At 40.5% G+C, this 13823-nt stretch overlaps 1 protein-coding gene across 1 annotated transcript in view; it reads right to left on the reverse strand.

Moving 5' to 3' along the window:
• Positions 1 to 514: 514 nt before the first annotated feature.
• Positions 515 to 13823, reverse strand: part of LOC106567489 (BTB/POZ domain-containing protein KCTD16) — a 77240-nt gene continuing 63931 nt past the window's right edge. The window contains exon 2 of the mRNA XM_014136779.3: positions 515 to 7586. Coding sequence (XP_013992254.1) covers positions 7135 to 7586 — 452 coding nt within the window. The 3' untranslated portion in view covers positions 515 to 7134. The remainder of the gene's footprint in view (positions 7587 to 13823) is intronic.

Here is a 13823-nt window from a genome sequence, read left to right on the forward strand (position 1 = left end):
TTATAAGTGAAATAATCTGTCTGTAAACAATTGTTGGAAAAATGACTTGTGTCGTGCACAAAGTAGATGTCCTAACTGACTTGCCAAAACTATAGTTTGTTAACAAGAAATTTGTGGAGTGGTTGAAAAATGAGTTTTAATGACTCCAACCTAAATGTATGTAAACTTCCGACTTCAACTGTATGTGCTGGTCTATCGTGGCTGCTTCCTTCTATTGTGGTTTTCTTCATGGATCACACATTCAAAATGGCTTGTAATAAGAACAAAATTACAGGACGCATTCACTTACAAGGGCTCTGTAACAGGGTAAAACAAAGGAGTCAGACAGAATGCTCTAACTGAAACAGTAAATCACACACTTTAATCTCCCTCTCTTTCTCGGAATACATATTTTTTTTAATGTAAAACAGATCCATACTCATTTGCATTCATATCAACATTGATTCATCAGACTGTAGCATAGAAGTTATACAGTTGTCAAGTTCTGAATATAATTGTTATTTTTTGCGGGGGGGGGGGGGGGGGGGACTGACAAGGGTCTGTATCTGATCATTAATGAATTATTCAACTATATTCAAATAAAATGATCTTTGATGTATGATCTATGATTAATCCATGTGGCTATATAGTGTCTGTGCATTTAGTGAATATGTACAGCTTTGTCTTTTACAAATATTTTCTTGTTATGTACAATATAATTCACACAACATTGTGCAAAAAAGCTCCAATCTACATTTGAAGGCCACCATGTGTCTTTTATTCTACTATGATCTTTCCAGAACTTGTAAACTAGAGTATTTACTCTAGTGATCTTTCCAGAACTTGTAAACTAGAGACTAACTTTTTTTGTACTGGGTGTTAGTAAGGTGATAGAAAACAATATGAGATCAACTCAAAGGATAATGGTGTTTAAAAAACAATTTGAACAAAAACTGCACTCAGATCTACACTATCAGTTCAGTGACTCCAGTTGTAACCAATATGTACAGTATTCAGTATTATTGACACACAATGGAAATTATCCCATATTTACACATCTGAAAAATGGGCAGTATTTGCTATTGCATCTCCATCATACAACTATCTTTGTTCAGTGTTTAACATGCTGAGTAATCCTCTTTATAGGCTCAGCTGTTGTGGATGTAATACAAAACCACACTGCAGGCTTTCCTTTAACAGGGCTACTGATGTGAGCCAACCATGTGTGTTCATGTTTCATACATGCTGGCTTTGTTCACTGCTTTACTGTGAGGTTTTTGTTCACTGCATCTTCAGTTATATTTAGCTATGCACCGTCCAATTTGAGACACCCCCCACTATGATTCTGTAGGTATAATGAAAATAACAACATTAACATCATTAACTGTACTACTTAGACTATCAATCAGTTCTCACAGGGATGAGAATGCATTTACACCTTGTTGATGGATGTCATTATTTACATATGCAATATGCAGGTTGACGTTTATTGTCATGAATCTTGCCCTGGAGGCAGAACTGAATGATTTCCGCAATAAGGGCCTGCTGCAAAGTCAAAATTGGCTATATCGTAAAAATTCATGAAAACAAACATGAGCTTTTTGGTCTTCATTTAAGGTTAGGATTAGGCATTACAGTTAGCAGTGTGGTTAAATTTAGGGTTATGGTTAGGTTTAAAAATCAGTTTTCATGACTTTGTGGCTGTGTCAGCTAGTGACCACTCTGCAGAGCTGCCTCCAGGGCAAGATTGATGACAATAAATGCACACCTGCATAAAATATAATACATTTTTGGGTTACTTAGAATTTATTATCTTTGTGTGATAAGTTATATGTAGCTATCCTTTTATACAGATGTAATTGACAAGATAAAATACTTTCGAATGAAAAATAAATATTATGAAATACAGTATGTAGGTAAAAAAAATCATATATGAATGACTGAATAAATAAATGGGGACAACCATTTTGTGAGAGTTTTAACTGCCAAGCCTCTGTTTGTATATTGCACCAAACAGTACCACTGAATAACTTAATAGTAGTCCACATGCATGGCTTGTACATGGGCATTATTTAAGAAAACAACAATCTCTTGTATAGGAAATCAACAACTAGATTTTAGATTTGTGCTGAGTATTTCATTATAATTTATCGATCCCTACATAGTGATTCTGGAACATACATACAATGGGCAGTGCAGGGACAACTAAAACGATCTTACTAAATAGTCGTATACAAGGGTATTAATTTCTTTACAATGGTGCTTTGAAAATGTGATCGTATCCAAGACCTACGTTCAATGAGAACGTTCTATGATCAGATGTATTGAACATTTTTCAGGATATCCATAACATCCTAATATTTATATATTTCTTAATTCCATTCTTTTAATTTTAGATTTGTGTGTACTGTTGGGAATTGTTAGATCCTACTGCACTGTTGGAGCTAAGAACACAAGCATTTCGCTACACCCACAATAACATCTGCTAAATATGTCTATGTGACCAATACAATTTGATTTGATAGATCCAATTCCTTTCACATCATAGTGCTTTATACAAACAGACAAAGTCAAGTATAAAGTGTGGACATTATAACTAGTGGACATTAATGTATGCTCAACTGTTGACATGCTGTTTAAATATATATATTTTATTCAGGTTTAAGAAACAAGAGCATCATCACCAGAGCTTTGACCTTTGAAGCCAGGGCTAGAGTGGAAGAATATTTAATAGAGTTGTCATTCACTAAGGGTGCTGAAGTGAGTGTACCACATCTGATATACAGCAAGTGCTCATTAGCGCAACATCATCTTGTATAGCTTGCTGATGCACATCATGGGCCAATTGCAACCATCAAAAACTGACAAATTATTGCCAGCTGATCTCTCGTTAAAACATCAATATGTGCTAAAATCACCCGCACAGCTGATCTCAATTGCAACCAACATTGGCCAGCGATTTACCGCTCCCTAACGTTGATTTTTTTTTTTTTTTTTAATCTTGATTGCAGACAATATTTTCGCCCTCTGGTTGGTATTATCATCGGAAAAATGTAGTCCTATTTTATGAGCAGACTAAGGCCGATGTATCTATTTGACAATCATTTCATACAACTGAATTAAAGTATTTCCTTGTTAAACACGGCAAATCTACTGTGGGAATTTACCCGACATGCTGCATGAATGGAAAAATAATGTTGATGGTGTAGCCTACTCTTATTATTTTGTTGTTTCCAACTGATGTAATCCATTGAAAACTACCATCTTTAAAATAAAATTGTCTGATATGGTAATTTCATATCAAAGTCGGGGGTAAAATATATATCAGACAAAAAATTGAAAATGTACCTGTTTGCTCTAATTGTATAACTATAGTACCTCATCTATTTTCCTTTCTTTTTTGGTATGTGCTCTGTGAAGTAGGCAACGGGAGTTTTGTAACTTTTTTCACCTTGGCCTAGTGCTAATGTGCTAGCTGACTGACATCTGGAATCAATCTATTTTTTATTTTCCATGCTATATTTATTGGATTTTTCCTGACTCTTATCATCGCATGGGCCCCAGCCATCAATCAGTAAGTCTCTGCTCTTTTGATCTGCGGTTTTAGTTGTGTTGTGTTAGTTGTGTTCTAACTAGTCTCCGGTAGTTGAGCTCTAGCTTACTGAACATACCTGTGCTGGTTAGCTAGGCTGGCTAGGCTAATAGCTAACATAATTGGCTAAATAGCTAATGTTAGCTGGCTAGATATCTTGCTGGCTAAGATAACTGCATATACCTAACATTCTTTGATATGGTTAGATGGCATTATGTATTTCCAAAACTTTGGTTTACTTTAATGTAGCTGTAAGCTGGGTGTTGATAGCAACTGACTGATTCATTCAGTGCTAACGTAATGCTAGCAGGCTGGTAGGGCTAATGTTAGCTGGCTAGTTCGCTAGCAAGTTGATTTGTATCAATAAATTCATAAAGTATTTGCTTTTAAGTTTGGTGAAAATGTTATTGAAACCAGTAGTCATGAGTGCAAACGAATTGATTTCATTTTAAGTTTTACATTTGAAGTTATTTCTGTTTGAGTTATAGGGATTAGGCTGTCTTGCCGGGTCCTCCATATTACATCACACCCCGGAAAAACATTTTCCAACATGGCATTGGTATGCTTCATAATTCTGATTGGTTTTACATAATACCTCGAAAAATGTAAACGTGAGGTATAACTTTATATTGAGGCTTTTGATGTGGATATTAATGCAAATCCATATGTTACATGTGGTTACATTAATGCTGCCTACCCTTTAAGTTCTGCTGGTTCGTTGCAAGTGAGACCATAGATCTATTTTTCAGTTAGCATTCAACGTTTCAGCAGCTAGCTTTATGGAACTGAAGTGTACTGCATTAGCAATTAAATATACATTGCAGTCCATATGTACATCTCATGATCAGAAAATAAGATTTGCAAAGTGTGTTAGTTTTGTAACAGGAGGACTTGGACTCACTGTCATCCTGTGTCATCAGTCATAATCTTAAATGTAATATTCCAAAAATAATTACATTATTCTGGAAATTATTAGCGCATGTCTGTGCTTACTGCTTTGTTACATAATGAACTTGATAACAACACCCCCCTCCCCCCCATGTACTTTGATCCTCACCAAGGCATGTAAGGATACAGAAAACAAACAATATTTAGATGTGGTATTCAGTGAAAACAAGAGCAGCGTGTATTCATCAATAACCAACAAGTCTCATCAATATCTGCAGGGATGTCACCAACCATGTCTATTACCCTTGTCCATGTACCCCAGCACCTAATCATCAGTATCTATTGACCACAATGGCAACAACTACGATAGAAAACATCAATCTATCATGGGATGTTGAGCAATACTATCCTGTCTGTTCTCCTGTGCACTCATGTCACACATTCATTGTTGAAATAAGCCCCTGATCTATCTATGTGTGTGTGTTTGTATGTGTGCGTGTGAACACCTGCTGTAACTGTAGTTAACCCTTTGGGGAAAGCGCTTGCACAGGACTACGCCCCTCTTTTCAGTCATTGGTGTTTCTTTGTGTTTGACTTCAATCTCATTAAAAACAAACCCATCCTTCATCACCCCTTAAGGAACACCTTCATCTGTATCCCTTACCATTTCCATCTGAAAGCTGCTTTGATATACAGTATCTTTCAGTGTTTTTCAAATTCCCCAACTGAAAAAAAAGCACATACTTCCTCTGGAGTTGCCTGCGTTCCTGAAAGTGTTGAAATCAAAGAAGCTATTCATCCCCTCCGCTCTGGCAGCAGGTATTTTTAGAAAGTGCATTATCGGGACAGCATGAATCATTTATCATTCTGATACACATGTATCTTCGATTTCTGTGCCATCTGCATGCAAAAATCAGCAGTGTGTGTAGAACAATCTCTCACACACCAATTGTGCTCTTTAGTGCTTTCAAAAGATTGTGGATAAAACTGTGCAGTCAGATACACCCTTTGAGCGTACAGGAAGCAGTTGGTGAAGAAAGAGATGTCTTTTGTTCATTGCCATTATTCCATTGAGAACAGTCATCCAGAACCTAAAGCATAAGACATACAGTAGACACTGAGGCAGTGGCGATGAGCATCAATACATACATACATACATACATACATACATACATACATACATACATACATACATACATACATACATACATACATGCATGCATGCATACATACATACATACATACATACATACATACATACATACATACATACATACATACATACATACATACATACATACATACATACATACATACATACATACATACATACAGTTGCGGCCAAATATATTGGCACCCGTGGACCTTACTTAAACAATTCTAAAATAAGTTGTTGGATTTTCAACACTACAGAACCAATTTTATTTTTGTAAACTAAAAAAAAAGACAAATGGCATGGACAAAATGATTGGCACCCTGGAGCTAGTACTTGGTTGCAAAGCCTTTGATCAAGAAAGCTGCAGACAAACACTTCTTGTAGCCATCATTGAGTTTGCTGCAACTTTCTCCTGGCAATTTTGCCCAATTTTCAGAAGCAAACTGCTGTAGTTCTTACATTTTTGAGTGGTGGCCTCCACCAATTGCTGTTTTCAGATCTCACCATAGGTTTTCAATGTGACTTAGATTTGGACCCTTCGCTGGCTACTCCAGAACAGTCCAGCATCTCTTCTTGAACCATTCCTGGGTGATTTTTGATGTGTGTTTGGGGTCATTGTCCTGCTGGAAGATCCACAACCTTCAATGGGGACCCAGTTTGGACACTGGGTTGAACATTGGACTCCAAATCACCTGATCATCTGAAGATTTATTGATACCTTGAGCATAACTAGGACTCCAGTATTAGAGGCAGCAAAGGAACCCCACAGCATTATCAAACTTCCCCCATATTTGATTGTAGGGGAGGGTCTTTCATTGAATTCTTCATTTTGTCATCAGTAAATACAGCGCTCATCTGTTTTGCTAAAGAGCTCAAATTTAGTTTCATTGGTCCACAGAACATTTCCCCCAGGATTTAGGCTTGTTTAGGTAGTTATTTTGAGAAGTTCAACAGGCTTTTTTGTGTCTCCTTCAGCAGTGGTGTCTTCCTATGTTTACCAATGACTAAATGAAGCATTTAAAGAAAAGAACACCCTCCTTACAATCAAACGTGGGGCACATTTGATAATGCTGTGGGTTACTTTGCTGCCTCTGGGGACCGTGAATGTGTGCAAGACATTATGAAATCAACAGATTATCAAGGTGTTTTGGAGTACAAAGTTCAACCCAGTGTCCAAAAACTTTGCAAGTAGAAAGTTGCAGCAAGCCCATTTATGGCTACAAGAAGCATTTGTTGGCAGCTATCTTGGCCAAAGGGTGTGCAACGAAGTAGTAGCTCAAGGGTGCCAATAAATGTCAATTTAAATTGTAATTTAAGTAACTTATGTTCTGCAATGTATAAAACCCAATAACAAGGTGTGGAGAAACCAAAAGCTTATTTGAGAAGAAATAGGGAATTATTAAAGTAAATTGCAAGGGTGCCAATACATATATACATACAGTTAGCTAAACAGTCATGGTTTTATGCTTGTGTTTTTTTGCTGTCTCTGTGATGCCTAAGTGTTTTAACTGGATCCCTCTCAGACACGGTACTTCCTCAGTAGATCTGCCTGCCACATGTACTTCCTCTCCGGGAAGCGCTCGGGGATCTTGATCTTGCGGAAGTCCTGGATGCACTTCTCCAGCTCCTCCTCAATGGTCATCTTCTCCTTGGCCGGCCTCTTCTTGCAGGTGCTGGTATCTCTAGAGCTGGCAGTGAGTGTTCGGAGGAGATCACTCTTCCTGCGCTGCTCTGACTGCTGCAGCATCTGCACCGGGCCCTTCTTCAGCGGCCGGTCCAGGGTCTGGACCTTGACGTGGGACTGCTGGCTGACCGGCCCACAGATAACGGTGCCGTGGGGTGAGCTAGCCTCTGACTGGCTCTCGGAGCTTGAGGTGGAGAGCTCGTTGAAGGAGGTTCCGCTCTCGCCCTCTCCCTTGTGGTTCTTGCAGCAGCAGTCGCAGGGCGGAGAAGACCAACGAGAGGTGCCACCTGGAACACAGAGGGAATAGACGGTCAGACAGGGTCTAACAACACAATAACACGGTCAGTTTGGCAATGAAAATATTCATTATTCCTTTTAAAACTAAATTGAGTCAACTAAAAGATGGCATTTCTCCATGTTTAAACAAATACACACCACAAAACAAGTAAAGTACTCTCTGACACAAAAGAGTGAAGTTGCAGTCACAATAGATGGGTTGGAAGGTCTATGAACTGTGTTGCTTGAATCCTCTGATGTGTTTGAACCAGACAGCACATTCACCAGCCCCAGACTGAACAGTGCTTTGTAAACTTCCTTTGACATTTGGCTATTGTTAACATGCAACTTTGTGTGTGCTTAAACTGTAAAATGTTTCTTTCTTCTCAAGGAAAATTATGTTATGTAACAAATTGCTATGCATAAGCTGGTTGCAGTAGAACAGCATTCTCAGCTGTAGCGTTTAGGGCCAAGGACAAGAATGCATTGAGAAATCACATCTCATAGAGCTGTAAACGTAGGCTTATTTATTTTTCATGGTTACTTGTTAAATCATTTAATAAAGAGGGATCTATTGCCTATGAATTTATTTCCCATTTAGCAAGAAGGCATTGCCTCTTGAAACACGTTTGCTTTGCACACATTTTCTTTTCATGAAGTTCAATGCTACAGTTTCCTTTTATGTAAAGCACAACATTTTACATCAATAAATAGTATGTACTTACAAATATCCAATTTAGATTGTTTGTTTTAATCTATAACTCTACAGTGGGCTAAATTGATTTACTTATTAGCATTGCAAAAATCTATTTATCCTCCCTATATGTATTCTCTCTATACCCTTGAATTTAGACAAGACCCACCATCAATCATGCAAAGTAGGGTACAAATCTACAGTATATAGTAAATATAGTCATATAAATATAATATTATTTGCATTAACAGTCAGATTTCAGTGGAGCTCTGATGTCGTTTTCCAACACTCAGTGTCATCTTTGCTGCACACAGTGCGGCACACAGTCAAGTACTACCGCTGTGAAATCAGCCTGCCATCAAAGATTGTGACATAAATGGAGCAAACTCAGTCAGAGCCACTCCACCAGCTACCCAGGAAATCTGTGGCTGCCTCCCAATAGTGCACTCTAAAGGGAATACGGTGTCATTTGGGACGCAGCCTCTAATTACCACTACCGTCCCAATACAACTTTCCCTACTCAGTGGAGGACTGTGAATACTGGGCCAACAACTGACATGGGGGACGGGGTCCATCTTCTGTGTTTATGTACCAGGGAAGGAAACAGAATTCATTTGTGTCACTCGGCATGAAAAGGGACCTTTGATTGATGAGCTGCTGCCTCATAAAATAATTGCTGTTCTGAAAATTGGGCCCTGACTCTACAGAACGGCTAAATCTGTCACTAGGCAATTTTTTGGTCCAAATAAAATGAACAGGATACTCCAAAGCAGTGTTGATGGTGCGTATTAGACTTGGTTGTGGGGACAGTAGTTTGGATCTGTACTGCTATTATTTCCCTCCTATCTGTCAGGTAAATACCCTGACGTTGACAGATAGCTTCTACACCTTATACTTAAGACACATCGCATGGTTCTACATACTCCACGTTCACATCTGTAAATATCACACGTATGTCTATGATGAGTGTTTACAATGGTAATGAGTGACAACCTGAGAAATATTACAGTCTTTTGTGTGATAATGATCTATACTTAATCTACACTTAAAGATAAAGACAGAATCATAACATTCCCAGATGTTTCCGCTCGTTACACCATTCACGTCCAGTCCCAGGAGTTTAGTAGAAAGCATATTAGTGACTCGGACTCTGACTGCTCTATTCAATTGAGAAACCACTGGAACTGATCATTTATTTATTTGCAATAGCTTGCCCTGAGGGCTACAATAGGATGTAGTGTGGAGTTATTATTATATCTGACAACACAACCTGCAATCCATTATCCACAGCTAATTGTGGGGGAAATCATTTGAACTTCACATCCATTTCTGTACATAGCATATTTTCCCATTCTCCCTGTTAATCTGTCACTGTTTAATAGCTCTACAGTCAACAGGGGTGTCCTCGACACACTGATGTACTGTATAAACTTACCAACATGATTTAGTAGGCAACGCGTGATACTGTGCTGTAGTCAGATCCACAGTGGACACATCAGTCATGAACCGGGACTTCAATCTGCACAAATACATAGCAGGAGAGGACCTGTAGATTGGCTGTGCCTAGCCTATACTGTATGCCCTGGGGGTGGGTGGAAGGCTTGTGGGCCAGAGTCTCTCTCTGTGTCAATACCCCCCCCCCTCCATAATTCTATGTTCAGACCCATGCTGGGTCCAGAGCTGTGGGACTGTGGGGATGGAGGCTGTGGTAGGAACTGGTTTATGTGATCTCCTATGTTGTCACTGGCACTTGCTCTGAGGCTGTGTTTGTCCTTCCCCAGTCCACACGTTCCCTTCCTCTCCTCCCCGCTAAAATCCCTAAGCCCGGAGCCATTAATCTCAGTTCTCAGAGGGGACCTCCACAGCCTCAGTTATCAGAACCCACAAAAGGGAGCTGCCTCCCCTCTTCAGACAGCCACCCTCCTCTTCCCCCACCGTCACACAGCTCTCCTCCTTGCTTGGCACTAAGTGTCTTGATCAATCCAATCCACCACCACCTCGCCTACCCGTGCTGCTCTGCACGCCACACATCTGCCTCCCCTCTGTCTCCCCATCCGCCCATCCATCTTCAGGCCGCTTTCCAACCGTATCAACACATCAGCGATTCGGTGGAGGTGTGTGAACGATTGCCCTCTGATTGATTTCTGTCATAAAGCTCTGTGACGTGTAGAGGGTATTCAGGGAAGCAAATAACCCCTCTTTGTCATTTGTTAAGGTTTGGCAAAGCAACTGACATGCATATTTTTAATAGGCTATGACAATGAATTTAATGCTGGAAACAGTGGGTGAGGCTGGATTTGCCAAGTACAGGCAGTACAAGCTACTAAGCCTCAAGGTGTTTACTTTAATCATAGAGTACAATGGGTATATATTGTAGAACACAAGACAAATACCTTTAAAAGTTTAAACAGTACCAGTACGCAATACTCATCTACAATTTGAGAGAGATGTTAGAATGAAAATTTCTGCTGACAAATTAATATTCAAATGGTATATTTTCAAGAAAAGATTGGGGGTGTGAGGGACAATTGCATAATTGGCATAACTGAAATGGAGGATGAGGCATCCTATATTATATTCCTTTCAGTCTGCAACCTAATTCAAATAAAATAAAATTGTATCAATCACATGCTTCGTAAACAACAGGTGTAGACTAACAGGCTGACTACACCGCTTGCATCGTGTGCGCGAGCATTGCAAAATAAATTTAGACATACATGTTATTCAATTATTGCACCCACACTGCTCGCGCACGCCAACGAGCGTCTGTGTTGTCAAGGACTAAAATAGAAGCAGCAGCGTATGTGATGAGTCAAAAAAAATTGTGCAAAAAGGGTCAATGCAAATAGTCCGGATAGCCATTTGGCTAAATATATAGCTAACTGTTTAGCAGACGTATGGCTTGTGGGTAGAAGCTGTTCAGGGTCCTGTTGGTTCCAGACTTGCATCGGTACCGCTTGACGTGCGGTAGCAGAGAGAACAGTCTATGACTTGGGTGGCTGGATTTAGGGCCTTCACCTGATATTGCCAGGTATCAGGAATTTGGCCCCAATGAGGTAGGCGCTACCCTCTGCAGCGCCTTGCGGTCTAATGCCAAGCAGTTGCCATACCAAGAGGTGATGCAGCCAGTCAAGATGCTCTCAATGGCACAGCTGTATAACTTTTTGAGGATCTGAGGGCTCATGACAAATCTTTTCAGCTTCCTGAGGGGGAAGAGGCATTGTCGTGCCCTCATGAAGACTGTCTTGGTGTTTGTGGACTATGATAGATCCTTAGTGATGTGGACACTGATAAACTTGAAGGTCTTAACCTGCTCCACTACAGCACCATAGATGTGAATGGGCATGCTCGGCCCATGATCAGATCCTTTGTCTTGCTGACGTTGAGGGAGAGGTTGCTGTCCTAGCACAACACTGCCTGGTCTCTGACCTCCTCCCTATATGCTGTCTCATCATGTTCGGTGGTAAAGCCTACCACCATTGTGTCATCAGCAAACTTAATTAGTCGTGCCATGCAGTCGTGTTTGAGCAGGCAATACAGGAGGGGACTAGGCATGCACCCCTGAGGGGCCCTCGTGTTGAGGGTCAGTGTGGCGGATGTGTTGTTGACTACCCTTACCACCTGGGGGCGGCCCGTCAGGAAGTCCAGTTGCAGAGGGAGGTGATCAGTCCCAGGGTCCTTAGCTTAGTGATGAGTTTGGAGGGCACTATGGTGTTGAACACTGAGCTGTAGTCAATGAACAACATTTTCACATAGGTGCTCCACTTGTCCAGGTGGGAAAGGGCAGTGTGGAGTGCAATAGAGGTTGCATCATTTGTGGATCTGTTGGGGCGGTATGCGAATTGGAGTGGGTCCAGGGTGTTTGGGATGATGGTGTTGATGTGAGCCATGACCAGCCTTTCAAAGCATTTCATGGCTACAGATGTGAATGCTACGGGGCTATTGTCATTTAGACAGGTTACTTTGGCGTTCTTGGGCACAGGGACTATGGTGGTTTGGTTGAAACATGTAGGTATTACAGACTGGGTCAGGGAGAGGTTGAAAATGTCAGTAAAGACACTTGCACAGCTGAAAACTGTTGTGCTGATTAAAGAAGATTTCCTCTGTCCAGTGTCTGTGTCCTTTTGCCCATCTTAATATTTTATTTTTATTGGCCAGTCTGAAACATGGCTTTTTCTTTGCAACTCTGCCTAGAAGGCCAGCATCTAGGAGTTGCCTCTTCACTGTTGACATTGAGAACTGGTGTTTTGCGGGTACTATTTAAAGAAGCTGGCAGTTGAGGACTTGTGAGGCATCTGTTTCTCAAACTAGACACTCTAATGTACTTGTCCTCTTGCTCTGTTGTGCACCGGGGCCTCTCACTCCTCTTTCTATTCTGGTTAGAGACAGTTTGCGCTGTTCTGTGAAGGGAGTAGTACACAGCGTTGTACGAGATCTTCAGTTTCTTGGCAATTTCTCGCATGAAATAGCCTTCATTTCTCAGAACAAGAATAGACTGACGAGTTTCAGAAGAAAGGTCTTGGTTTCTGGCCATTTTGAGCCTGTAATTGAACCCACAAATGATGATGCTGATCCAGATACTCAACTAGTCTAAAGAAGGCCAGTTTTATTGCTTCTTTAATTAGAACAACAGTTTTCAGCTGTGCTAACATAATTGCAAAAGGGTTTTCTAATGATCAATTAGCCTTTTAAAATTATAAACTTGGATTAGCTAACACAATGTGCCATTGGAACACAGGAGTGATGGTTGCTGATAATGGGCCTCTGTACGCCTATATAGATATTCCGTTTCCAGCTACAATAGTCATTTACAACTACCCTGTAATTCTGATCAATTTGAAGTTATTTTAATGGAAATTATTTTTTACTTTTCTTTCAAATACAAGGAAATGTCTAAGTGATCCCAAACTTTTGAACGGTAGTGTATATTATCCATGTCCTTGTTCAGGATATTACGGCTTTCAGGTCCCATTGATAGGATAGTCTCGAACGGAGCTCGTTCAGTTTTTTCTCCAGTGATTTTACGTTTGCCAATAGAACGGAGGGTAGAGGCATGTACTCACTGACGTAGGTGCCCGCACGTTGGCCTCTCTTACACCGCCTTTATCTTTTCCGTGTCTCTGGGATTAGGGCCTGGCCCAGGGTATGTATGTCCTGCACCTCCGTCAAGGTTAGTGATCGCTGTTCTTTCAGGCATAGGAAACAATGGCGGAAACATTATGCACCAAAAAAAGTTAAGATCAGCGCAAAAGAAAACCCACAAAATCGAAGAATTGGTCAGGAACCCGTAAAACAGCTGCTATCCAATGCAGCACTATTACTTTTTCACTGTGGAACAGTTTAAATGTATGTCTTCGACTGCATGGGGTCTTCAAACTGCAATCCTTTTACATCTCTCCCTGTTCCTCTGTCTTTTATAGCTGTTTGTGCGAGCGTGTGTGTGTGCACACGAGAGTGTGTGTGTGTGTGTGTGTGTGTGTGTGTGTGTGTGTGTGTGTGTGTGTGTGTGTGTGTGTGTGTGTGTGTGTGTGTGTGTGTGTGTGTGTGTGTGTGT

Source organism: Salmo salar, chromosome 13 (genome assembly GCF_965601325.2).
Source record: "Salmo salar chromosome 13, fSalSal1, whole genome shotgun sequence".
NCBI lineage: Eukaryota > Metazoa > Chordata > Actinopteri > Salmoniformes > Salmonidae > Salmo > Salmo salar.